This window comes from Loxodonta africana, chromosome 5, assembly GCF_030014295.1.
Source record: "Loxodonta africana isolate mLoxAfr1 chromosome 5, mLoxAfr1.hap2, whole genome shotgun sequence".
In the NCBI taxonomy this organism is placed as follows: Eukaryota; Metazoa; Chordata; class Mammalia; order Proboscidea; family Elephantidae; genus Loxodonta; species Loxodonta africana.
The window spans coordinates 119,066,886-119,094,676 of record NC_087346.1 but is presented as its reverse complement, the minus strand read 5'-3'; the positions used below and the strand labels follow the sequence as shown (position 1 = coordinate 119,094,676).

The window sequence follows — 27,791 nt, the reverse complement described above, 5'->3', positions numbered from 1 at the left end:
GAAAAATCTCTGTGTGGCTCTGTGAGATTTTGGCTAATGGCATTAAGAACCCAAAAGGAGAATGAGGCTTTTGGCTTTATTGGCACATAATGAAAACCAAAATCTATTGTTCAGTGATCTTCCCCATGTGATCTTGTGGTGGACAGTGTATTTATTGTGCTTCCCACAGCTATTAAAACCAAAGATCAAGTCCATTGCCGCCGAGTCAATTCTGACTCATAGTGACCCCATAGGACAGGGTAGAACTGCCACACAAGGTTTCCAGGGAGCACCCAGTGGATTCGAACTGCTGACCTTTCGGTTAGTGGCTGTAGCTCTTAACCACTGCACCACCAGGGTTTCCACAGCTATTAAAGAACCCTATAAACAATGCCCCTAGCAAACTTAATGCAGAATCAAATAGAAGCTGCTTAGAATCAAAAAAAAAAATTGGACGTGACTGATGGACTTGTGGTTCATTTTGTCTTTTTATTTAATCAGGAAAAAATAATTGGAGAAAAATTATCTACATGGAGAGGGACTTGATTCACAGTTATCCTTCTTGAGACCAATCTAAGAATCCGTGAGCTAATGTTCTTATTTATATTAAATATACGGCAATGAATACATTATGAGCTTATATTTTATTAATTTTTATTGAAGGTTTTCAATAACCACACACACAAAATTTTACAAATAATGTATCCCAGATATAATCAAGCCAGCTTGTTTCTGCTTTCAAGTCTGCCTTGGTGAAGAAGTTGCAATCAATCTTGTCACAACAGGTTAAGGTTTCCTAGTGTACATAAAACTTATACATAATAGAAAATTTGGACATTTAGAAAATACAAAAATGCATCACACCCATTGAAAACATTTCAGTGGAAAACACTCTTAAGCTTCTGGTGTGTTTCTTTCCAATCTTGTTCCTGTGCGTAGAATTTTTGCTTTGTTTGGTCTTGTACTTAATCAGCATGTAAAATTCAAAGTGGAATGTTGTATAAAAGGTATTAGTAGCATCAATAAAAGAAATCATCGTTTAGAAATTCCAAAGTGACTACAACCTACCTTCTCAATACAAAGTCAGTCCTCCCGATGTTCCCCTATGTCTTATCCAGGAAATGAGGTGGAAAGCATTTAAGAATACATCCAGTGTACAAACATTGTCTATTTCTGCAGATGTTAAGGGAAGCCAAAGAGAAAGAGAAGCAGAGGCTGGCACAGCAGCTCACGGTGGAGAGAACTGCACACTATGGGATGCTGTTTGATGAGTATCAAGGCTTATCACACTTGGAAGCCCTGGAAATTCTGTCCAATGAAAGTGAAAGCAAGGTACATCTACACTGGTCATGTGGAATAACATGTTTATTTATGTGTTCTTGGTGTATATGGAATCCCTGGGTGGTGCAAATGGGTATGCATCCAGCTGCTAACTGAAATGTTGGAGGTTCAAGTTCATCTAGAGGCACTTCAGAAGAAAGGCCTGGTGATTTACCTCCAAAAAAATCACCCATCGAAAACCCCAGGGAACACAGTTCTACTCTGACATGCATGGGGTCGCCATGAGTCAGAATCGACTTGACAACAACTGTTTTGGTTTTTTTTTCTTTTTGAGCAAGTATGTGTGTGTGTACATGTATAATTTATTGAGCATCACTATAAGCGCTTTTAAGAAAATTCTTTGTTTAACCCTTGCCTTAGCTATCTAGTGCTGCTATAACAGAAGTAGCACAAGTAGATGGTTTTAACAAGGTGAAGTTTATTCTCTCATAACCTAGTGGCCTAGAAGTCCAAATTCAGGTACCAGCTCCTGGGGAAGCCTTTTTCTGTCTGTTGACTCTGGAGGAAGGACCTTGTCATCAATCTTCCCTGGTTGAGGAGCTTCTCAGTGCAGGGACCCCAGGTCCAAAGGACGCACTATGCTTCCAGTGCTCCTTTCTTGGTCACATAATTAGTAAATGAAGAGCTGAAATCTGAACCCAGGTTTGAAACAGAAGTGTGTTTTTAACCACTATGATAGAAGATTTTTGAAGATTTTAACCACCACCATTTATTTAGCATCTGCTGTGTGCACTGGTGCGATGCACTTTATATTTGTGCCTCATTTCCCCTCACGGCATCACTATGAAGTGTGAATCTCATTTTTAAAATGAAAAAGCCAAGACCCAGGGAACTTCTGTAAGTTGCCCAACATTGCACAGTTGGTAGGCAGTAAAGCCAACATTCTAGCCCAGTGTTGCCTTCCACCCCAGGAGCCTCCTCAGCCCTGGGAGAGCTGGGGATGGCCGTATGTAAAAGCTATTAATGAGAAGAAAAGATGACAGTTGTGCTGACCCATTTCTTTTTTCAGGTTCAGTCATTTTTAGCATCACTCGATGGAGAGAAGCTGGAAATCTTAAAAAATGACCTAATTTCCATTAAAGACATCTTTGCAGCCAAAGAATTAGAGAATGAAGAGCATCAAGAAGAACAAGGTAAAGGAAAACAACAGGCTAAATTGTAAGATAAACGGTTGGTATAATCCTTATGAAACAGCTGTTAATAAACACAGCCCTTTGAACGGGGTGGACTTAACTTAATTCAGGTGCTCTTCCTTGGGCTTCCAAAATACCCAGTGCATCTGCTGTTGTTTCAGGAGCTTGTCACATTGACTTACAATTCTTTCACTGGACGGGAACTCCTGTCTTAGGTATCTTTATTTCTCTGATGTCCAGCACCATCCCTAGTACACCATAGGCGTGCAGTAAGTACTTGGGGTAGATTAAACAAAGAACGTGTTGCACTAGAGGGGCTGATAACTAGAGTTTATGCTCCAACATCTCATTTTTATCTGCATGTGGAAATTCTTAAACATGGTTAATGTCGATGGTGAACAAGTCTTTAAATAGATTTCGTACTTTTCTTATTCCTTTTAATTTATATGCGTTAAGAGTCGTTATGTGCTGTTGAGTTGATTCCAATTCATACTGACCCTATGGGGCACAGAGTAGAACTGCCCCATAGGGTTTCCTAGGCTGTAATCTTTATAGGAGCAGATCCTCAGGTCTTTTCTTCTGCTAAGTAGCTGGTGGATTCAAACCACCAACCTTTTGGCTGACAGTGAAGTGCTTAACCATTGCACCACAAAGGCTCCTTGTATAAGACTTAGGATGTATTTATAAGTGTCTTGTTGTTGTTGTTAGCAGCTGTGGAGTTGGCCTCTGACTCGTGGCAACCCTATTTATAATGGAATGAAAAGCTGCTTGGTCTTACACCATCCCCCTGATCAATTACAGATTGGACGGTTGTGATCCACAGGGTTTTCATTGACTGATTTTAGGAAGTAGATCCCCAGACCTTTTCTCCTAAGTGTGTCTTAGCCTGGGAGCTCCGCTGAAAACTGGTCAGCACCACAGCTGCACGCAAGCCTCCACCGACAGGTGGGTGGTGGCTGCTCGTAAGGTGCATTAGTTGGGAATCCAACCCAGGCCTCCCACATAGAAGGGGAGACTTCTACCGCTGAACCCACCAATGGCCCCGTAAGTGTCCTACAGGCCACCTGAAAAGCCCAGTTCTGACAAAGGGTGTGCTGTTTTTTCCACAGTGCACCAGGGTGTGATGCCTCAGGTTGGCAGTCACTAAGGTGGCCCAGGTGTACCTCCTCCGTAATAGCCCAGTCCAACAATGATCTGACCCTGAGGAGACCAGAGCTATTTTGTGAGAAGCAGGGGTTCCCTGAGAGGGGGAAATTGTTCTCAAAGTTGGGCATGCTTAACGACTACTTTAGGCTGTCCATTTGGGAGCAGGATATATAGTAAAACATTTGGAGCCATGGTGGCACAATGGTTAAGCACTCAACTGCTAACTGAGAGGTCGTTGGTTTGAACTCATCCAGTGGCTCCGCAGGAGAAAGACCTGGCAATCTGCTTTCAAAAAGATTACAGCCTAGGACTTCTGGTCAACGTGGCACCACAGACAGAAGCACCACACTGTCCCTCCACACCACAGACCCAAAAAACTAAGTAAAACACAGACAAACGTCATTCCTGGAACCCAAAGTTCCAAATGAAGAGAGAGAGCACTCAGCCAAGCACCGAATGGAATGAGAAACTGACAGAGGACAGAGAGCGAGGAGAGATAGGTGCTGAGGGCCCCATCAGCCAATGCAGCACGGACCCGCCACCTTGGCCTCCTGTCACAGATGGACAGACAGGGAGCACGGGAAAGCAGCTTCACAGAACTTCTAGCAGGAAACAGAGCACCTGGTAACCAGCAATACACGCTTTCCTGCCCCCCACTCTCTCCCACTGCTCTACTGTGGAGCTTCCTGGCTGGCTGTGGTGGCTCGGCCCGGCTGGGAAGTGTAGTGTCCATGCCGCTTGGATTTGCCCCATCCATGTCGGAGATCAGTGGACAGGGGATACGGGAAAGCAGCTTCACAAAGTTCCCAGCGGGAGATGAGCACCCGGTTAGGAGTTATATATGCTTTCCTAGCCCCTCCTTCTCCCCCCTCCCCTCCTTCGGCCTCCTTTGCTTCCCGCCGGCTGCAATCTCTTGGCCAGGAGGCAACTACTTTGGCCTCAGGCTGCTTGGATTCACCCTGCCCACACTGGCCAGACACCTGAGCTGGTATTGCTTCTTTCTGTCTCTTATGGTTTCTTCTGTGCCTCCTACCACCTCCCCCTCCTTTCTCTGGAACACCTGGCTCTGTGTGCCATCTTTGCTTCTTCTTGAAAGGCTGGGGAACCACTCTCCTGGCCCACAACACCACACTGGTGGGATCCCTCGTTTTGTTTTGTTTGTTTTCTTTTTATTTTCGCAGCTTGGGAACCCCTTCTAGCTGGGCTGTGCTGCACGGCTTAGGAGCAGCTCCCCCAACCTGCACAGCTGCGTAGGTGGGATCCCTGGGGACATTTCTTTTATTCTTCTTTCTTTCTTTTTCTTTTCTCTCTCTTTTTCCCTTTCTGTCTGTCTTCATTTCTCAGTTCTCGTCTCTCTACACTTACCTTCTTTTCCTGTCTCCTGAATACCTGGTGCTGTGTGACATCTATACCCCCTCTGGCCAGACTATACTGCACAGCGTAGGAGCCACTTCCCAGTCTTAGCAGCCCCACCAGTGGGACTTTGGGACTCCTGGGGTCTTGTCTTTTGTTTTCCAAATTTTTTCTAGTTTTTTTCTCTTTCTTTTTCCCTTTTTCTCTTTTCTTTTTCCTTTTCTTAATTTCTTGGTTTCTCATCTCTCCGCTCCAATGGTAAGCTCCCTTAGCACTCTTTTTTTTTTTTTTTTTTTCCTCTTTGCTTGTTTGTTTTTGGCTCCTGTTTTTGGCTCCTCTCTCTCCTCTTTCCCATACCCCTATTAGCTCCACACATCACAGCCTCCCCACTCTTTCCTGCCTACCTGTACCGTGCACTGAACATCACACCTCCGAGCAGTACGGGCACGGCCTACTGGAACCTGCCCAGCACTGATTCCTGGCCCACCCTGTTCAGCCCTAGTACATGCCACAAACAACCCATCCCAACCCCTCCCCTTCAGCTGGACCTGCCGTGCTGCTCCATAGCTAAATGACTGGCCCTGCCCATTGGACAAGGAGGTGAAAAGCATTGTGACTAGAGACAAGCACAGCCCACCTGCTCAGACATAACCAAATAAAACAACAAAGCAGGACGAAACAAATCTACAATAAATAAATGAAGAAAATAACTACTGAATGTCCCAAAGACAGCAGACAATATCAAAACATTAAAAAAAAAGACAGGATGGGTCCAGTAGACATCCAAAATAAAACACCAGATGACTTTCCAGTAGAAGAAAAGGCACTAGAACTACCTGACAGGGAACTCAGATCTCTAATATTCAGAGCAATCCAAGAGTCAAAGCAAAAAGCAGACAAAAATAAGGAAAAAATAGACAAATTTTTGGAAAAGGCAGACAAATTCATGGAAAATACAGACAAAAAATGGAATAATTCAGGAAAGTAATACAGGAACAAAATGCCAAAATAAATTCACAACTGGAAATCATACAAAAACAACAATTAGAAATCCAAAAGATAAACAACAAAATTTCAGAAAGGATAGTGTCATAGAAGGGCTGAGGAGCAGGTTTGAAATGATGGAAGACAGAATCAGTGAAATTGAAAACAAACACTTGGCTACAACTCTTGTTTGAGGAAAAATCAGAACAAAGAAAAGTGAAGAAACCCTGAGAATTATGTGGGATACAAGCAAAAGCAAAAATTTACGAGTGATCAGAGCTCCAGAACAGGGAGAGAAAACAAAACACAGAGAGGATCATTGAAGAATTGCTGACAGAATACTTCCCTAATACCATGAATGATGAAAAGCTGACCATCCAAGAAGTTCAACGATCCCCACATTGGATAGACCCCAAAAGAAAATCACCAAGGCATATTATAATCACACTCACTAAAACCAAAGACAAAGACAAACAAAAAGTCACATACAGAGGAGAAACAATCAGACTAAGCTCTGATTATTCGGCAGAAACCATGCAGGCAAGAAGGCAATGGGGTGATATATATAAAACCTTGAAAGAAAGAAATTGCCAACCAAGAATAACTTTCATTCAAATATGATGATGAAATTAGGACGTTTCCAAATAAACAGAAATTAAGGGAATATGTAAAAACAAAACCCAACTTACAAGAATTATTAAAGGGAGTCCTTTAGTCTGAGAACAAACAACATCAGACCACAGCCTGAATCTAGTACACAAGATTGTACCAGCCAGATACCAACCTAGGAAATGAACTCTCAAGGACTGTCCAAAACCAAAACAATTGCAACAGGGAACCAGAGAGGTTAATCTGAAAATGACAACCATGTCAGAACAATAAAAGAGGGAATAAATGGTATAGGTATAGACCTTTCTAATGGACGGGAAGGCAAAGCAATGCCAAGTACTAATAAGAACATATTACCTAGGAAGACAAGGGTAAATTTCAAGGTAACCGTACAGAAAGTTAACAAACCTACTCATCAAAATAAAGAAGGAAAACATAAAGTCTCAATGAAAACAAAATCTACAGAAACAAATGAAAAAGAAATCCACAAACAAAAGGAACTCAACACAGGAGAGTAAGAGTAACCAAGACAATGGTAGCACCACAAAAAAAAAAAACACTACAAAATGACACCAATAAACTCAACAATAAAGAACAATGGATCTGTGAAGCTTCTCATAACATGGATGCATCTGGAGGACATTATGCTGAGTGAAATAAGTCAATCACAAAAGGACAAATATTGCATGAGACGACTACTGTAAAAACTCATGAAAAGGCTTACATATGAAAAGAAACAATATTTGATGGTTATGAGAAAGGGGATGCAGTGATGGAAAAACACTTAATAGACAAAAGATAAGCAGTAACTTTGCTGAAAGGTAAGACAGTACACAATACTGGGGAAGCCAGCACAACCTGTACAAGGTAAGGCCACAGTAGTTCCATACACTCACCCAAACTCCCTGAGGGACCAAATTGTTGGGCCGGGGGCTGTGGGGCCCATGGTCTCAGGGAACATCTAGCTCAGTTGGCATAACATAGTTTATAACGAAAATGTTCTACATTCTACTTTGGTGAGTAGCATCTGGGGTGTTAAAAGCCTGTGAGCGCCAGCTAGGATACTCCACTGGTCTCACCCTTTTGGGAGCAAGGAAGAATGAAGAAAACGAAAGACACACGGGAAAGATTAGTTCAAAGGACTAATGGACCGCATCTACCACAGCCTCCACCAGACTGAGCCCAGTACAACCAGATGGTGCCCAGCTACCAACACTGATTGCTCTAACAGGGATCACAATAGAGGAGAAAAATGTAGAACAAAATTCTAACTCAAAGACCAGACTTGCTGGCCTGACAGAGGCTGGAAAAATCCTGAGAGTATGGCCCCCAGACACTCTTTCAGCTCAGTAATGAGGCCACTCTTCAGCCAAAGATTGAACAGGCCCATGGAACAAAACAAGACTAAGGGGGCGTACCAGCCCTGGAACAGGGACTGGAAGGCTGGAGGGAACAGGAAGGCTAATAGGGAACCCAGGGTTGAGAAGGGAGAGTGTTGACATGTTGTGGGGTTGTTAACCAGTGTCATACAACAATGTGTGTCTTGTTTGATGAGAAACTAGCTTGTTCTGTAAACCTTCATCTAAAGTTCAATATATATATTTATAAACATTAAAAAAAAAAAAAAGGATTACCACCTAGGAAACCCTTTGGGGCGGTTCTGCTCTGTCCTATGGGGTCGCGATGAGTTGAAAACAACTTGACGGCACCTAACAACAACTACATGACCATGGAAAGTGATTTCTTACTGTTGCCAAAACTAAGCCCACAACCACAGTCGTTTCATACACGTCATGCTGAAAGGCTGAGCCACCATGGACAAGGCTGACTACTCCTGGGACCATCTCAGTGGTCCCATTTGAAGCACTTTCACCACTTAGTTGCTGTGTGCCTTCGGCTAGTTATATACAAGTAGTCCCTGAGTTAAGTATTCTTATTTATGACTATTTTGTTTGTACTGCATACGGTGTTGCCGTGCATAATCTGCTGATGTTATCACTGTCACATGTTCACTCAGCAGATGTTCATACATACTGTCTGTTCATATGTAATGTTTCCAACCCCCAAAGACAAATTAAGATCGTATTTATAAAGATACTGATAATGAAAGGCAATAATGACGAAAATTGAAAAAGAGGTATTTGACTTAGAATTGTAAGTCATTGGAATGGAACGTCATCAAAACGGAACCCCATTGTAAAGTCAGGGACTACCCATAATCTTTCTAAAATTAGTGTCTTCATCTGTGAAATGGAGACAATAATGCATATTCCCAAGAGCTACTGTAAGGATCAATGGCACTGGGTTTTTTGTTTTTTGTTTTTTTTTATTGTAAGGATCAAATTAGGTAATATATGTAAAAACATTTATTACTGTGCCTGGCACACAGAACTGCTCAAAAAAAAAGTTAGCTATTATTGCCGTTATTAAAAATGCTATCACAATGCCTGGGAAATAGTAAATGTACAATAAATTGTAGCCCTTGCTGATTATTGTACTTGTTGTTATTACCCATAATGCAAGGTAATGCTAATGTTAATACATTCATAATGTCAAATCTCTGGAAGTGTTCTGTGCCCCAGCAGGTTACATACATTTAAGGGAAGCTTGAGCACAAGAGTTCAAAATTTCAGCCTCCGTGCTCAGGGCGAAATTATTCTAAGCATTTGTAAGCTGTCGGTTAAACAGCATTTCCCTCCTTAGCCCCATATACTGACCTTATGTGCCTTCAGTTTAATGAGATTCGTGCTCTTTGCATCTGAATAGAAGAAATCAATTATACTGAATCAGAAAGAGGTGCTTATCAAAGAGATATTTTGGGAACAGTGTGTGTGAACAATTATCTTTAAAAGTCACAAAGGATGACAGCCTTGTCTTTGTTTTTAAATGAAAGAGCTAAAACACAGGCTGTCAGAGTAATGCCATGAGTATTGTGGCCCCAAGATGAACTAATATGGATGCCTCTTTGCCAGACTAACAATCACGAAAAGAGTCAGGTAGTTTCTTTTCAAGTTACATGATGCTTGTTGAGCTAGTCCTTTTGGGGGTGTCATTCAGAAAGGATAAAGGAAAGATCCCAAATTCCCCCAGCATCAAAGAGATACTGTTGCCAGTGCAAGTCGAAGCAGTATTGCCTCGTGAACTAGTGAAATTTCTTGGAGAGGAAACTTGACTAATGCAGCTAAATGTGGTGTGTTCCAGACTTAGATTAACCCATTGCTATTGGGTGGATTCCGACTCATAGCAACCCTATAGAGCAGAGCAGAACTGCCCCCATAGGGTTTCCAAGACTGTAAATCTTTAGGGAAGCAGACAGTTACATCTTTCTCCTGCAGAGTGCTGGCAGGTTCGAACTGCTTACCTTTCGGTTAACAGCCAAACTCTTTAGCCAAAGGACCCCTTAGACTTAGATTAAACCCAACCCATTGCCGTCAAGTCAATTCCGACTCATGGTGACCCTATATATTACAGAGTAGAACTGCTCCACTGGGTTTTTTTGGCTGTAATCTTTACAGAAGCAGATCACCAGGCCTTTCTTCCATGGCACTGCTGAATGATTTTGAACTGCCAACCTTTAGGTTAGTAGTTGAGTGCAAACCTTCTAAGACTTAGCATAGAGCTTCTGTAAATTGGGATTTCGAATATGACAAAAAACATTAAAGCCTTGAACACCATGCCTAATAAAAACGATAACTTTGCCTCTCCTTACGTGACAAAACCTGATATTCTCCATAATATATTCATTTTCCCAAAGAGTATCTCCAAATTAACAAAGCACTGTTAATTTTAATTAACATAATTTAATAAATGTCATTCAAATGTTTAACAAAGAATTGGCAGAAAAGAATAAAGGGGTTGTCATAAATCTGTCAAGTTATGGTAGAGTGTTACAACTTCAAAAAGGCTGGGGAATCACCCAAAAGGTACAGAGAGGATTCTTATCAGTGGGGATGAGCAGACAATCTAAGAGCAAAAATTCTGCAAGAAATTAGCGCATTTTCATCAGTTTTTTTTTTTCCTTGTAAGCACTTACACTGCTAAAAAACCTCCTACCTCCTAAATGATTTGGTAGTCTCAGAAAATGTAATAAACTGTCGTTTTTAGATAAATTTAATATCGAGCTCCTCTGCATTTAATAATATTACCTCATGATTTGCATGTTTGTCTTGCCAGTGGAGTGTAATTTTATCTCACTGTCATGGGTCTCTAATTGGGTTTACCACTGTTGTGAAGAGATTTAAAAAGGCTGTTTTTTATTTTTATTGCCTTAGTGAATATCTGCCTGGCCATATGTACAGACCAAGAGTTGTAGTAATAGGTATTCTTTGTTGCAACATCTTTGTATCATTTATATTTATCTACTGTTTCTCTCTGTTTTGTTTTGTTTTTGCTGAAAGTTCTTGTTTTTTTTTTCTGTTTTATATAACTAAATGCACATCTAAAAGCTGCCACTACACAAAGTATACTTACATTCTAATTTCGTGTTGACTGCACCCAAACATTTTTAGTCTCCCTACATTTATATCTACATAGCACATAGCAATATATTTACATAAAATTTAGTGTTTACAGAACACTTCACATTTGTTGTATGATTTGGTCCTTACAACTCTGAGGAGGAGATGGGTGGGTTTTGCCAATCTGAATTCACAGAGGGGAGGGTGTGGAAGGTCAGGAAGCTGTGTGACTGGCTGGCTCATTAAAGGTAGCAGCTGGGGTAGAGTCACGCCTTCCAAGTCTCGGCCTAGGACTCTTTCTGCTCTGCTACACAGCCTCCTACAGAAGCAGAAGGACGTGGCAGTTTGGGACTGAGACCTCGTGGATGCTGCCTGGATGTGCCCCCGTCCTTCCCTTCTCCCTATGCCGACCTAGAGAGGATGAGATCTAGATCTAGACTTCTGTCCAAAACCAAAACCGAACCTATTGCCATCGAGTCAGCTCTGACTCATAGCGGCTCTATAGGACAGAGTAGAACTGCTCCACAGGGTCTCCAGGGAGCAGCTGGTAGATTCAAAATGTTGACCTTTTGGTTAGCAGCAAAAAGAACCTCAGCTTTTGACGGAATCTCAATCTCTCTCAATCACCCTCTCTTTCTTTTTATCTCTAACTCTGTGTCTGTCTCTGTGTGGCTAATGCCTTCTCATTCTTGAAGGCGCGCTATGGATTCAATTGTTTTCCCCTCCCAAAAAAAAAATGTGTTGGAATCCTAACCCCTGTACCTGTGGAGGAGCTCTGGCTGCGCAGTGGTTACGAGCCTGGCTGTTAATCAAAATGTCGGCAGTTCAAATCTACCAGGCACTCTTTGGAAACCCTATGGGGCAGGTCTACGCTGTCGCTATCAGTCAGAATTGACTCCACCACAATTGGTTTGGTTTTGGTATACCTGTGGAGGTAATACTACTTGGAATAGAATTTTCTTTGTTAAGTTAATGAGGCCATATCAGTGTAAGGTGGGTCTTAAACCTAATGACTTTTGAGACATAAAAAAAAAAAAAAGCAGATTAGACACAGACTAGCAAGGAAGCACAAATGGAGGAAAGATGGATGCCACTTGGAGCTCACCAAGGAGCTGAGGGACACCAGGCTAGAGAAGCTGAAACAAGGCTTTTTTCCCAGAGTGGACAGAGAGCCTTCCCCTAGAGCCAGTGCCCTGAGTTTGGACTTATAAACTGAGAGAAAGTAAATCTCTGTTCTTTAAAGCCACCCACCTGTGGCATTTCTGTTGCAGCAGCACTAGATAACTAAGACAGCTCTGTTCAGACGTCACCTCTTCCAGGAAGCCTCTGAGGACTGGATTAGGTGCTGTGATACCCATCCGACAGAATACTTCCCTCCTTAGGTTAAAATGATTTACTTTTGCATCTGCTTCATTGTAAACAAAGACTGTCATCTCTTTCTCCACTCCCAATGCACACACTCACCCCCTCTGCTCCTGCTCCACTGTCCTCCTTGCTGTTCCCTGAGCCTGCCAGGCCTACTCCCTCCCGGCCATTGGGCTAGCTATGCCTCTGTCTGGAAGGCTGTCCCCCAGATATCATCATATGGCTCACCCCATGTGTATGCTGGAACTGTGCTCCATAGGGTTTTAGTGACTGACTTTTCAGAAGTAGATCCCAGGCTTTTTTCCAAGGCACTTCTGGATAGACTTGAACCTCCAATCTTTCAGGTAGCAGCCTTGCATGTTTTGTACCACCCAGGGACATAATGAATTATAGATGACAATATACTGATTTAAGCCAAAGTTTTTTGTTGTTGTTGTTGTTTTACAAAAACCCACAAATTACTCTGGCTGCCTTCATATGCTGCTGGTTAACCATTTGGTCTGTAAAACAGAAAACAGCATGTCCAAACAAGTGTTAAATAAAGTATTTCTCAGATGGCTTAGTCTTCCTTGAAGGTACTACCTTACCCAGTGGCATAAGTCAATCTTTTTTTTTTTTTTTTCTCATCATATTTTAAGACCATATAATCAGACCAGATTAATGATGCCTTTATTCTCCCCAAAACTGGCAAATCCATTGTGGAATTCATTTCTTTAGCATTTGTTATCAAAAGCTTTAAAAATGGCACTGGTTTATGCATACTGAGAAAAATGAGAGCATAGCTCTTAAAGATCTCTTTATTGCCCACTAATGATATCAGTTTTGTTATTCAATAAATATTTGTTTAGCACCTGCTATGTTCAAGGAAGGACCCCTGGTGGCACAGTGGTTAAGCACTCAGCTGCTAACTGAAAGGTCGGCAGTTCAAATCCACCAGCCACTCTGCAGGAGATAGATGTGGCAGTCTGTTTCCATAAAGATTACAGCCTTGGAAATCCTATGGAGCAGTTCTACTCTGTCCCATAGGGTTGCTGTGAGTCAGAATTGACTCGGCAGTAACAGGTTTTTATGTTCCAGGCAGTGTTAGATGTTATAGATTCAGAAATGAGCAAAACAAATATTATCACTGTCCTTATGTAGCTTCCAGTCTGGAGGACAGACAGATCACTGAGAAATATTGTAGGACCTTGGTCTCCAAGGTAACCTTGGGAAATTCCTCCAGAGATGTAATGTTGTTACATCAGATAGCGTACAACCTACTGGGACTAATTCTGTTTGCTCAGTGCTGCAGCTCTGTGGACAGAAAAGGGCACACTGGGTATCATTAGGTTGCAATGCTAACCGTAACAATACTCTAATCCATAAATACAGTTCTCCCATGCCTGAGAAAGGTCATTCATTTGTTCATCCTGTCATTCTTTCAACAAATACCTATTAAGCACCTATCACCATGAATAAGACAGAGGAGGTCCCTGCCCTGGTGTTGCTAGAGCTGGGAGCAGCAAGGCATCAGCAGCCCTTCACCCAGCACACAGCTGCCTTATTGTTGCATTCTCGAGTGGGCAAAACTCATCATTGCCCGGCAGCTGGAGGCCACACTGCAGCATCCATCTAGTCTGTCGACATGGACTGCAGAATGTAACTCCATCTCGTCTGTCGACGTGCACTACAGAATGTAAAGTTGCGGGAGCTGCCACCTTCTGAAGGATGAAAATTAAACAACACTTCTTACTCCTGTCATTCTCTGTTTCTAGGCTTAGAAGAAAGGGGAGAAGAATTTGCTAGCATGCTTACAGACCTTCTCTTTGAAATACATGTTGCAGCCACACCTGACAAACTCAATAAGGTCAGCACCATCTGATTCTAAACTTTTGCTTTAAAAAAAAAAAAAAAGTTTTCAGTTATAAAAGTCCAGAGAGCCATCTGAAATGGAAAAACCCCAGAACCCCATATTGCACAGTGAAGGAAGTTTACAGTTGGCAAGACTTGAAGCCACACAGTGAAATGTGATGGTGGAGAAGGTGCTACATTGTGTCATGAGGTCTGCATTTTAGTTGCAACTTGACTACTAATTACCTTGTGACCTCGAACGAATCACTTACCTTCTCTGGGCAAAATAGGATTTTATGTTAGACCAGTGGTTATATTCAGGATGGGGGAGGGGAGAGGACGGCATAATCACCCGAAGAGCTTTTTCAAATCCTCCCCCCTTTAAAGTGACATGCCAGAATCTGGGAGAAGGCGAGGCACATCAGCCAGGAAACCTACGTGTCTCCTCTAACCTGAAACGCTGGTGCTGCTTCATGTCAAAGAACATTCTCGCGTAATAGTCTGGGTTCCTCTTTAATACTGCAGTATGTCTTGCAAGCAGTACAGGGTCTTGCTGTAGCGTTTCTTAGTGAGAACACTGATTGCTAATTGCTTAAAACTGTGTTTTTGTTTTCTTTGTGGGCTTTTTTTCCCCCCTCTTTTTAGGCAGTGGTTTACACAGGCACTCACTAATCAAGGTGGGTGAGGAGAGGGCAGAATGAGGCAGTGAGGTGAAGAGATGAGTAATTTCTTTATCTCCAGTAGGGGTCACGGATTCTGGCAAGTCGGTGACTCAAACACAGTGGGAAATTGCCTCATTCATCTCCGTACGGCGTCTGCCACTGCTTGGACAGTGTGTGTGGTGGCTTCAAGACTTCACTGCTTTATTTATGTAGTTAGGGTAAACCTTTGCCCCTCAAAGAGGACACATCAAGGGCCTCCCTTCCTGCAGACAGATCTGGAGAGTTTTGTAGGGTTTTCTCCCCCAAAACCTTCTTGCTGTTAATTTTGCCATTCTGCACTCTGACATCTTAAACTTTGCTTTAAAATGAGTATTGAGTTTAGCATAAGCTCAGAAACAGCTGTCCCTTAAGCAAACAGCTTCAACTGTAATGATAAACTCTGGGCAAGTCTGTACTTTTTAAATTCAGGGACTAAGAGATGGGGGATGTGGTTTCTGCTTATACAATTTAGCTATAATCTTTACGGCCACAGGTTGCTTAAACTGTGCACATAGATTCATATAAAATTAAGCTAGTCACAGAGCAGCCCAGGCTCTTTGCAACAGCTCTTCTCTTCTCCTCCCTTGAGGTTGGAAGACCTGCCATAAATACGAGAACAGCCAAGCCATCCTTCATCTTCCCAGCGTGATGCATTATTAGGTTCATGAAACATTAAGAGCTTCATGAGACACAGCAGATGAGGAAATTTGCTTTAACAATGGCCAACGCTAAAATTCCTAACCTATATTTAAAAAGTACTGTTATTCTTTTATAGTTGGTCCTGAAAAGTGAAAAATATACTATAGATCTTTCTTCCAGTGTGGCTGTCATTTTTATTCTTATCAGAATATCATTTTAATATGCTTTTTAGAAAGTCCTCAGGCCCCGCAGTGGTTTTCTCCATACTTTCCTTCTATTTTGTCCCTTTTCTTACTTTATTTAAAACAAAAAAAAAAGAAGTTGCCAGAGAGTTGATTCTGACTCATGATGACCCCATTAGTTACAGAGTAGAATTGCTCCAGAGGGTTTTCTTGGCCATAATCTTTATGGAAGCAGATCACCAGGACTTTCTTGCACAGCCCTGGTGGGTGGGTTGGAACCAGCAACCTTTCAGCTTAGTAGTCAAGTGCAAATCATTTGCACCATGTGGGGTCCTTACAGGGCTTCTTTTAAGGAGGTTCAGAAATTGCCCCCACCATTCTAGGAACCTACAGAGAACCACCATTGAAGGTTTAGGGCAGCTTAATTGAGTCTTGGGGTTGAAATTACTTAGTCTCCATATTTTTACAGTAAATGTATTGCTTTGATTGGCCTGTGGTTTCCAGGCTATGAAAAAAGCTTATGACTGGGTGGAAGAAGATCAAACCATGGTGTCAGTAGATATGGCAAAAGAGCCAGAGGAGGGAACCAAGGAAGAAGAAAAGGAAGAGAAGGCTGAAAACCCTGAAGAAGACACAAAGGAAGAAAGGAAAATGAAGACAGTAGAGGTAAATTAAATTTAGATTGTCCACCTGTAGGCCAGTAATGTTAATTTTATTAACACCCTAATTTTCAAAGAGAGGCCATTTTGTTTTTATTTTTACTCCATTCCCTATTATAGAAGTATGAGTGGTCACGTAATAAACACGAAAATTTCTTCATCAAGACAGTCCATGGATTAGCATAGAATCTATAGCATTTCTCCATAGCTTTACGATTATAATTTAAAGGAAAAAAAAAATCTTTAAGAACATAGATGATTTATCTTCAGGGTAAGTTCCATCTTCTATGCAAATTTGTTACTATAAAATATCTTTATGCCCTATAACTAATGAGATAATTGAAGCATTTTTTAAAATTTTTCATTCCCATAGCTTTTATTCTGTAGTTTAATAAATTTATATGTGCATAATTTATATCCTGCCTGTGTTCAAAAAAGGAGTTTGCAATAACTTCATCTTACATTGAATTTTAATTTTAGAGAAAGTAACTTGTTAAATTAGATCACTCTAAGAAAAAGTTTCTGTTGAGGTCTGCTCAACTCAGCATCTCTTCCACATGCGTGTGTGAACGCCTGCCTGCTGGGGGCCCATCATTGCTCCAGGTTCTGGGGGAGGCAGCTGTGAACAAGGCTCATGACATACCTGGGGCCCTGATGGGGCTTCCATTCAATGGCACCGTTTCCACTTAGAAAGTCTTAGACACTCCCACAATCTTCGGGTAAACTTTTTCATGTCACATTTTTTTTTTTCCAAGAATTACGTCATTTTTTAATGTCACAGCATTTTCAAAAAAAAGCATCTGCCTAGTGGGTCATTTTCGCACTTGTATTTCTTCATTTTAGGAAGTGTACATGCTGTGCATTGAAAGCCTGGCAGAAGTCACAGCGCGCTGTATCGAGCAGCTTCATAAAGTAGCAGAATTAATTCTTCACGGACAAGAAGAGGAAAAACCAGCTCAGGACCAAGCAAAAGTCCTGATAAAGTAAATGTTACTTCCAGCTCTTACTTTTCCAGTTTTATATATATATGCCATTTGAATCTATCTGTATATTTTTTTCTACACGCATACACACACAAACACACACAAGATTCGAGTTTCAACTCAACCAGTTCCGTCATTATATGGTCATTTTAAGAGATAAGGACTTTCTTAAGAAATACGTTATGTTAGCAAAAAGAAGAATTAACTGCTTCTTAACTTCTTCCAGGAATTGTTTACGAACAGATTTGAAGTAAGACACAGTACAGTGTACTTAACATAGTGCCTCACTGAACATTCACTTTTATTTAAAAAAATGACAGAGTTGGAGGAAAGCCACCTGGCAAGAGTTTATGCACCTATACGAGTAGAGCTCAAGCCTTGTATTCATCCTGCATACGATTTCGATTCCAAAAACAGAGATCAGGCGAGTTAGATGATTCTTTTTTACTTAAACCGGAAGAGAAACCAGGATTAGATTAAGCTGTGATTGTGAATCATTGAAGATCATTGAAAACTGTCCGGTTGCACATTTCTGTAGAGCACCTTTGAACTGCTGTACCGTTCTTTTAACTGTAAGCCCATGTTAATATCGGTAATTGTCATACCAGTTAATTTATTTTACTTTGTTGAAAACCCCAAAATACCTGTTTTGTTTTGTTTTTTCTTATTTCAGATTAACTACTGCAATGTGCAGTGAAGTGGCCTCTTTATCAAAGAAGTTTACAAATTCTTTAACTGCTCTTGGGGTAAGATTATAATATTGACTCTTTTTTTTTTTTTCACCTTTTTTTAAGGGGTGTAGATCTCTGAGGGGCTGTGAGGAGAAGTAGAGGAATCAATGCCTTCTTTCATGGCTCCATAAAATGGAAGCTGTGCTGTGATGTTTACTAAAACCAGGCTGAGTGCCTTCTCTAATGACAGGCCGCTTATGGCTCCATCAGACTGGGCTCTAGCCCTGGGTCTGTCTCTCAGAGACGGGAGAGGTTGGGTGAGTTTTCAAACCTCTCTGGGTTTCATTTTCTTTATTTGGGGGAAAAACAAGTGCCAAGTGAAGGTTCTATTTTTTTCAATATCTAATTACTTTAGAATATTCTCATTCACTATTGCCCCCAGAGCCTATTTTATAAGCCACACAAGATAACAAGTTTCTTTGCTTAATTGTCATATCTCAACTTTAACCAAAAGAGAACATTTTACCAATTGGCATAAGTGTTTCTTTTCTCAAGGTAACAACTCTGAAAGGTTCAGCGTTCATTTGGAAGTGTGGCTTCTGGTTATTTTCTTTAGAAATCAGTCACATTATATAATTCCATCTTAGTGGAGTCAGAGAAGACAAGTGGAAAATGTTTCCTTTTAGCCTTTCTACCTTTTTTTAAAGGCCCTGCTACAGAGTGATGACTCTTTCCATAAAATAAAGCAGGTTTTACTTAGGCTGGGTTTTTGTTTAATTTTGGTTGCAAGTAACAGAAACAAGCTCTAAATTATTTAGACAGACAGGGAGCTTTATTAAAGGCAGAGGAGAGTCCCAGAGAATGCTAACCCACTGGGGTTCAGAAAGGAGCAACGTATGCAGTTCTGGGAACCCAGCCCCAGAGATCATGGGCCCTCTCTCTAAAGTACTGCTATCGATGTGACTCAACTGCATCAATCCCCAGACCCTGTATCTCTCCACTGAAAATTCTGGGTCCCTGGATGAGAAAGTTTGCATGGCTCATCAGCGTGGGGCAGGTGTCTACCTGGATAATGACTAAAGGCAGGGTCACATTATGCAGACCTGGTTGCCAGGGTGCACCCCCCTCTCAAGGCCAAAGGTAGTTCTCAAAAAAGTAGGAAATGATTGTGAACCTAGCTGTCACCCCAAGAGATGCCTGTCTCTTACACATCTCTAAATGACCCGATTAATGAAGGGTGAACGATACACCACCTATTCATTCTGCTGTGAAGGAACCTGGTTTGCTTCGCCTATTTTATAAAACAGCAATGTTTATACCTGCTTGTTGATAAGACGTTCAATAAAATCCATTTGTGTGCTCAGTGTTGTCTAGGCTAACTGAAACCCATGGACTTTGGTGGAGATGCAAGGTTGGCAGGGAGGTAAGAAGTCTTAATCAGGATGGAGTGGCCTCATTGGCTTGGGTTCCCGAGGCTCTACTGTACCTTCTCCTCACTCTTTCCACATTCACTAAGTGAGGAAATCGAGGCCCAGAGGCCTTCTTAGCTGATTCATCCAGGCCCCTCCATTGACCTCCTATTAATCCCCAGTTCGCTACCCATCGGACTCATCAGACAAATAACCAACTCTCTGGTTCTTTAGGGTTGTCTAGTAATGAAGGTGTATATGTTTTATGTGATTCACATTAAACATTAATTTATCTACATTAGTGAGTAATTATCATAGTTTCCTCGTGCTGCTGAGACAGAAATACCACAAGTGGGCAGCTTTAAAGAAGAGAAACTGATTTTCTTACAGATGACGAGGCTAAAAGTCTGAATTCAGGCACCAGCTCTATGGGAAGGCTCTCTCTGTTAGCTCTGGGGCAAGGTCCTTGTCTCTTTCAGCTTCTATAGCCACTGATCCTCGTTTCCTTGGTGATCTTCACATGGCATCTGCCTTCCCCATTTGTGCTTACTTATCTCTGTGTCTCTGCTGCTCCTCGTAACTCAGAAGTGACTAGGGTTAGGACACGCCCTACAGTGGTATGACCTCATTAATGTAACACAGAAAACCCTCTACCCAAATAAAATTACATCCAAATGTATAGGGGTTATTAGGATTCTAACACATATTTTGGGGGCTCTGGTGGTCCAGTGGTTAAGAGTTTGCCTAACACATATTTTCTTTTAGGGTGGGGAGGGGGAGCACAATCCAATCCATAACAGTAATATTCATGGTGTTACTTTTCATTCCTTTTAATGCATCATGTTCCAACATGGTGCTTTTCAAGCCTTAATGTGCAAGTGATCCACCTGTATGTTGTTATTTGCTGTCAAGTTGGCTCCAATTCATAGAGACGTTACATGTAACAAAACAAAACATTGCCCAGTCTTGTGCCATCTTCGTGATTGCCCTGGTCACCTGGAGATCTTGCTAAAATGCAGATTCTGATTCAGCAGGCCTGGGGTGAGAACTAAGATTTTGCTCCCAGGTGACGTCAGTGTTCCTGATGCACGCTCTCAGGAGCAAGGCTCATGTAGATGGTGTGTCTTTGAGTTTATGCGCATGTATATACACACGTGTACACGTGCTTGAGCACTCCAACTCAGGAGCACACAAGTTGTCATTTTGGAGACCGAAAAATCTAAGTCTAGGATAGAGTTTATTAAGAAGTACCGTCTCACCACGACAGTATCCTTGATCTCGTGCTATGATGAATCATTTACATCAAGTCTGTTCCCTCAAACAGCCATTATTCATAACTTGACGTTAATGAGTGTATATTGCTCTCCAGACTACATTTAAATTGCTTGCACATCTCATTGATTCTGAAAACCAATGTCATTTTATTGCCCTCATTTTGATTATATTTTAGGCATTTGTTGATAATCAAATAAACATAAAAGCAAATACCGTAATGGATTTTCTGGTTACTTACTAAAATGACTGGATTTTTAAAGAGTTTTTTCCCAAGACTCCATTGTGGTTGTCCTAGTAAGACATTACTTCACCCTCAGGAGAGCAATGTCAGTAAAAGCAGGCTGTTCTGCAAAGATCTATTTAATTGATATACTTTTGTTTACCATAAATTCTTCTAGGTACAGTAAGGCAACCCAACCTATTAAGATTGCTCTCTCTCTCCCCAGTCCTTTTAATGATTGATAGTCTAAGAGTAGATTGAACATTTTATGTGGAGAAGACTATTGATTGCTAGACCAATAGCAAAAATAAAACCTCTGAAAGCCAGAATCTGTGTAAGGCAGAAACCTATCAGAGAGGGAAAACTCAAATATTTTCCCCTAAAACTAGCAATAGAAAAGTGGTAAGACTACACCCTGTCAAAGGCGGAAATCTCGCAAGACCCAGCCCAGAAAAACAAGGCAGTCCTGTGAAGTTCCAACTCGCACAAGTTTCGCTGTAGCTGTAACGATAGTAACACTAGCTGTCACTTTTTGAGCCCCTACTTCATACCAGGCTCTGTACTCTGTGATTTATATATATATTTGTGTTTGTCAGACTGGGATCTACAAAACATTTAATTTTGCTGGTAATCTGGAAAACATAACCAAGTGCTTATATGTGCATTTAAAAGAAAAAAATTACAGACTAAGACTGAGACTAAGGCAAGTGGGGGACTTGCCTCAGGAGCACCAAAAAAAAAAAAAACTCAGCAATCAAGATAGGTAACATTTTAATGCAGTATTTCAAAAATTCAAAATGAATGCAGAAAAAAAAATCTATGATAAAATGTTAAATTTTAACTAAGGACAGAATCCAACCCTGCACTTACATAACTCAGCCTCACTTCCCTTACCCTAATTCAGGACCTGGTGCCTACTTTCAAGGTTCAAAAGATCTGAACTTACGTTTCTAGCTGGGTGACCTTAAACCAGTTACTCAACCTTCGTGACCCCTATTTTATCGTCTTTAAATTGGGGGTTATAATGGTATTGACTTCGTGCAGAAATCCTAGGATTTCTGTAGAAATTGAGTGAAACCACATACCTAAAGGAAGCACCAAAAACAGCCCGGTCTACAGTAAGCAGACCAGTTTCTCCTCTCCTTCCTCTACACAAGATTCCTCAACAAAGCAAGTGTATTACATTTTACATGGCAACCCTTGTAGTATGAACGCCTAATCTATCAACTTCATATTTTTGATTCCACAGAGCAACAAGAAGGCTGAGGCCCTTAACCCCATGATCAATAGCGTATTGTTAGAGGTAAGTGGCCCCCAGAGAGAAAGTGCTCCTAAATCAAAGCAAATGCTAGAGCTGCGTTTTCTTGTCTTTCTCCCAGGCAGCAAATGTTATTGCAATTCTAAATCTTATCATCAACAGTCTCTTCTGAGTACATTTGTGCAGCTCAACCAGCTGTAAACCCGCCAATGAAGCAACAATACCTAATTTTCAAGAAATCCTGGTTATAAAGAGAAACGCTAAGTTTGCAAGTTATTTCTGTCACCATTTCCTGTGGTAGAAACAGATCTCTGCGGCCAAATTGGACACCAGATTTAACACTGTGAGCATTGGCTGCGATGAGGGGTTATTGCTGGATGGTGATTTTATGTAAAAATGGGCACTCCCATCCATTGACAATAACCTTTGATACTATGCCACCTGGTGCTTAAAAAGAAATTTTTTTTTTTCTTTTTAAGCACCAGGTGGCATAGTGGTTAAGAGCTACAGCCACTAACCAAAGGGTCAGCAGTTTGAATCCAGGCTCTCCTTGGAAACCGTGTGGGGCAGTTCTACTCTGTTCTATAGGATCGCTATGAGTCAGAATTGACTTGACGGCAATGGGCTTGGTTTTGGTTTTTTTTAAGTACCAGATGGCATAATGGTTAAGAGCTCCGCTGCTAACCAAACAGTTGCAGTTCAAATCCACCAGACCCTCTTTGGAAACCCTATAGGGTAATTCTGCTCTGTCCTGTAGGGTTGCTATAAGTCGGAACTGATTCCACAGCAACCAACAACAACAAGCACCAGACAAGGAGCCCTGATGGAGCAACGGTTAAGTACTCAGTGGCTGACAGAAAAGTTGGTGGTTCGAACCCTCCCAGTGACTCCATGGGAGAAAGATCTGGTGATCTACTTTCACAAAGATTGCAGCCTAGAAAAACCTGTGGGACAGTTCTACTCTGTCAAATAGAATCACTATGAGTCAAAAATTGACTCAACAACACCTAACAACAACAAAACACCAACAAAAAACCAAACCAAACCCATTGCCATCAAGTCGATTTCAACTCATAGTGACTGTGTAGGACAGAGTAGAACTGCCCCTAGGGTTTCCAAGGAGTGGCTGGTGGATTCGAACTGCCGGCCTTTTGGTTAACAGCTGAACTCTTAACCGCTGCGCCACCAGGGCTCCAACAAAATACCAGACTGGCAAAAATGATAAAAATATTTAGCCTCTGCTTGTTAAGTGACCAGATGGATACACATCCTCTGTGACCACACACTCCATGACTTGCCAGGACTTTGTAGCATCAGCTGAATGAGTATGAAACTCCCCCATCCACCGTGGCTTCAACAGAAGCAGCGATGTACGACAGAAGAAAAGAGCCAGGAGTCCTCATTCTTGAGTCATGGGCACTGTGTTCTACCTGTGGTAGGTGGAGAAAAATCTTCCATTAGGGGCCAAACTGTGAGAAATTGGCACATCGGTAAACACAAGGCACCTAGCTAAAGCCACAAGGTGTTAACAAGCCGGATTTGACCCTAGTTGTCTAACCAAACCAAACCCATTTCCATCAAGTTGATTCCAACTCATAGTGACCTTATAGGACAGAGTAGAACTGCCCCACAGGGTTTCCAAGGAGCGGTTGGTGGATTTGACTGCTGACCTTTTGATTAGCAGCCAAACTTTTAACCACTACACCACCAGGATTTCCAGTGACCCTATAGGACAGAGTAAAACTGCTCCATAGAGTTTCCAAAAAGTGGGTGGTAGATTCGAACTAATGGCTTTTTGGTTAGCAGCGTGAGCTCTTAACCACTGTGCCTCTAGGACTCCCTAGTTGTCTAAAGTAGCTGTGAATTGCAAAAACTGGAAATTACAAAACTTCTAATCTGGAGGGCTTCCTGTAGGAGTCCCTGGGTGGCACGAATGGTTAAGCGCTTGGCTGCTAACCAAAAGGTTGGCAATTTGAATCTACCCACAGGTGCCTTGGAAGAAAGGCCTGGTGATCTGCTTCCAAAAAGTCATAGCCATTAGAAACCCTATGGAGCACAGTTCTCTGAAACAAATGGGATTGCCATGAATAGGAATTGATTGACAACAACTGATTTGGTTTTGAAATCCCTGGGTGGTATAAATGGTTAAGCAGTTGGCTACTAATTGAAAGTTTAGAAGTTTGAATCTACCTAGAGGCACCTTGGAAGAAAGTCCTGGCAATCTGCTTCCAAAAAATCAGCCATTGATCTGGGAAAAGGATAGGTAGGATTGGGCATATTGGGTGACAAGTACAAGTACATCAGTCTACCCTAAACGTCCGTGGAAATGACTTGCCTCATTTGGAATGAATGAATTCTGTTAATATAGATAATTAAGAGCTGGATCAGCCCCATCCAAAGGAATGTGTTTACATTTGCTTTAAACACCAATGTGACCAGGAACATATAATCAAATATTGTGAGGTTTGAGAAAAAGGAAAATTATCACATTGGAAGAATTGTTAAGATCAAACCCATTCTTTCCCTCTCACCAGGGCTGTAATAGCACGACGTACATACAGGACGCCTTCCAGCTGCTGCTGCCCATTCTGCAGGTTTCCCATATCCAGACCAGCTGTTTGAAATCACAGCCGTGACCATGCCTGACCCCATCTGGTTAAAGGAAATGGAGGCCATGTAGCTTCAATGTATGCCGTTTGAGGGGAGGTTTATTAAGCGTCTGGCTAGAGGCCCGTTTGAGGACACTTCAAGCAATTTTGCACGGACAGTATTGAGAATAAGTTTAAAGAGAGTTATCATTTCTCTTAATGTATATGGTTTTTTTTTTAACCAATAATTGTGTTTTCTTTATGTTAATTTAAACTTACACAGCTTGTATTGAGTATTTCCTTTAATCTGCAATTCACTGACAAATATTAATTTCCATTTTTCTGGCAAAGCATGGTATGTTTAGAAATTCTTGGGTAGATCTTAGATTTTTTTTTTTAATCTTTAGATTTCCCATTGTTATTGTATTATTTTAAATCAGTTCTTATATTGAACTTTGTTTTGTTACATAAATGTCAGGGCAAAGATAACACTACTTAGAGATTTTACCTATTACGGTAAAAGAGGAACATAGCCTTTATGGTCATAGACTCTTTATAGTCGTTCATTCTCTCAACAAGCATTTATTGAGCACCTACTGTGTCCTTACCATACAGGAGCGTGATCACCTAGTACAGCCAGATATTCTGAAAGAAAGTGTATAGTAATTCTTAAAATGTCTAAAAATAGCAATAAATTTTCTAAACCTTGAAAACTTTGAAGAGCAAGGTAAAGTAGTGGTTTTTAATGTTCTATCCTTCAATTTATTTTATTTTTCTGCATTTCTTTAATTTTTTTTATCCCAAACTTTATACATGGGGTAAATATATATATATATATTTAATGTTAGAGTATTTTAAAATTGATTTGTTATGGTCATGAGCACATGAGGTCATAATTACACAGCTTAGAAGTATTCAAATAGAAAATTAAAGAATTTCAACACAGCAGAATCATAGGACTGAATTTAAAAATCTGCTAACAGGCATGTTGAGTCATAAAAATAAATGGTGTTCCGTTAATATACAGACCACACTTGCCAGTGGCAAATACCAGCACCGCTTCTAAAGGGCAGAAAAAATACTGATGTGTGGGGTTGACTAGCTGGCCTGTTGATCCGTGGCAGGCCACAGCGAGGAGCGGCTTTGTCAATGGCACTTCCGCCCCCCACCTCCATGCGTTCGTTCCAGGTGGGGGTTCTGTTTCCGAGCGCTATCAAGAGCCCTGCAGGCACTGTCACAGGATGTTTGTCCAGGGACTCTCTCCAGGGCAAATGAAGCCTGTAACTTTGCAAGGCTAAGAATCTCTTATTCACATTTGCTTTTATTCCCCTGATGGAGTCCACTGCTTTTGTTCCATGCAGGCAAAGTAGAGATGTTTTAATATCATCTTACTTCTTATTAGCATTTCATTTGTCTAGTATATATGTCCTAAAACAGCTAAATAGAAAACAAAATGAACAATTCATTTACAATCTGGGGGAAAAAAAAAAAATTTCTCCGAGGAATCAGTTAAAGATGTGCTTTTTTTCTATTCCCTTTTTGATTGCCTGAGATGATTCTGTTACTGAGTCTAAAAAAAAAAAAAAAAAAAAAAAGATTAATTGATAAAAATGTTGCATTTACTCTTCATACATTTTAAGCCTTTTTATGTGTAAAACATGGGAAGGGATTTAGATTTCCAGTTTCTTCCCAGCAGATTTTTTAGCATCAGATGGATTTATAGGCATTCACTGGAAATATAAAAGAGAAACAATTTTCAAAGGAGCTAGATTGGATTCCCAGACTTAATACACATATTTGGTACCAAGTGACTTTTTTACATTACGTTACATTTACCTATCTATTAATGATAGAATATCAAGATAGGGAGCCCTGGTGGCACAATGGTTAAGAGCTCATCTGCTAACCAAAAGGTCAGCAGTTCAAATCCACCAGCCACTCCTTGGAAACCCTATGGGGCAGTTCTGTTCTGTCCTTTGGGGTCGCTATGAGTCAGAACCAACTTGGCAGCAACAGGTTTGGGTTTTTGGGTCATCAGTGTAGGCAGATGAAGACATAACTGCAAAGTCTATGAACTGCATTTATTAAGAGAAAATAATCATGTAAAATACAGCTACCCATCAGTTATTATCTTTCAATACCGTTTTTCACCATCACTTTTAAATAGTTGCTTCTTTTTTTTTACCTTAAACCCTGGCTAAGCATCAAATCCAGATCTGGGCAAATGTCAAGCAGTTACTGAACGAACGACTTAGCAGGTTTACATGGGAAGTTTTGTATTCCTTCAATAATCCTTTATATAAATTGGATTTATTTCACTGTATGCAATTACCCTGAACAGGCATGTCAGTTTTTTTTTTTTTCTTACTCCAAGTGCAAAATAAGTTATGGTCTAAATAACAAATGTGGTCCTGTGTTTGTGCCTTATTAAGTAAAAAGCCTCAAAAGCATATTGCAAAATAAAATACGTTCAAGAAAAATTGCTCTTCCGTATTGATATATACAGATCTAAAGGGCAGAATTAAGTCCCAAATCTTGAAGCAGAGGCCTAAGCTTAAATATTCTATCCCACTGAAAACGTAGTCTCTGTTTTCTTCCGAGTCTCACTCTGGGCAGTACAACAATTTCACGGCTAAATGAATAACGAGACTAGCTGAGGCTGTGGCAGAAGTGAACTGGGATGCTGTAGCTGCCTCCTCAACACCAACTAAGGAACTGTGGACTTCAGCTGCAGAGCTGAAAGGGGATGGAAGAAGCACTAGCCTTGGGCAGGCTAAAGGAAAGTGCTAAATATAAAGTAGAGGCCTGAACCCAGAAATTTTCTTGCGCTTTTTAGAAGCTAGCTGCCCCGAGGTGCTCGTATATCTCCGAAGACACCTGTCTCTACAGGCTCGCCATGTTGGGCCTGGGTCAGAAACAAAAGCAGACAGATTCTGATCATAGCTATCCCAGAGGTCTAGGACATATCATCTCCAGAAACAATTTAACAAAAATCTGAGATAGCATGTT

General features: G+C 41.1%; 1 protein-coding gene across 3 annotated transcripts in view; it reads left to right on the top strand.

The window, feature by feature from the left end:
• The window catches only part of FAM114A1 (family with sequence similarity 114 member A1), a 91,864-nt gene extending 66,075 nt beyond the window's left edge, over positions 1-25,789 (top strand). For all 3 annotated transcript variants that reach the window (XM_064285956.1, XM_003411301.4, XM_010591413.3), the window contains exons 7-14: positions 1,159-1,311; positions 2,330-2,453; positions 14,122-14,213; positions 16,224-16,385; positions 17,222-17,361; positions 18,035-18,107; positions 22,186-22,239; positions 24,729-25,789. In XM_064285956.1, coding sequence (XP_064142026.1) covers positions 1,159-1,311; positions 2,330-2,453; positions 14,122-14,213; positions 16,224-16,385; positions 17,222-17,361; positions 18,035-18,107; positions 22,186-22,239; positions 24,729-24,830 — 900 coding nt within the window. In that variant the 3' untranslated portion in view covers positions 24,831-25,789. The remainder of the gene's footprint in view (positions 1-1,158; positions 1,312-2,329; positions 2,454-14,121; positions 14,214-16,223; positions 16,386-17,221; positions 17,362-18,034; positions 18,108-22,185; positions 22,240-24,728) is intronic.
• The last annotated feature ends 2,002 nt before the right edge of the window (positions 25,790-27,791 follow it).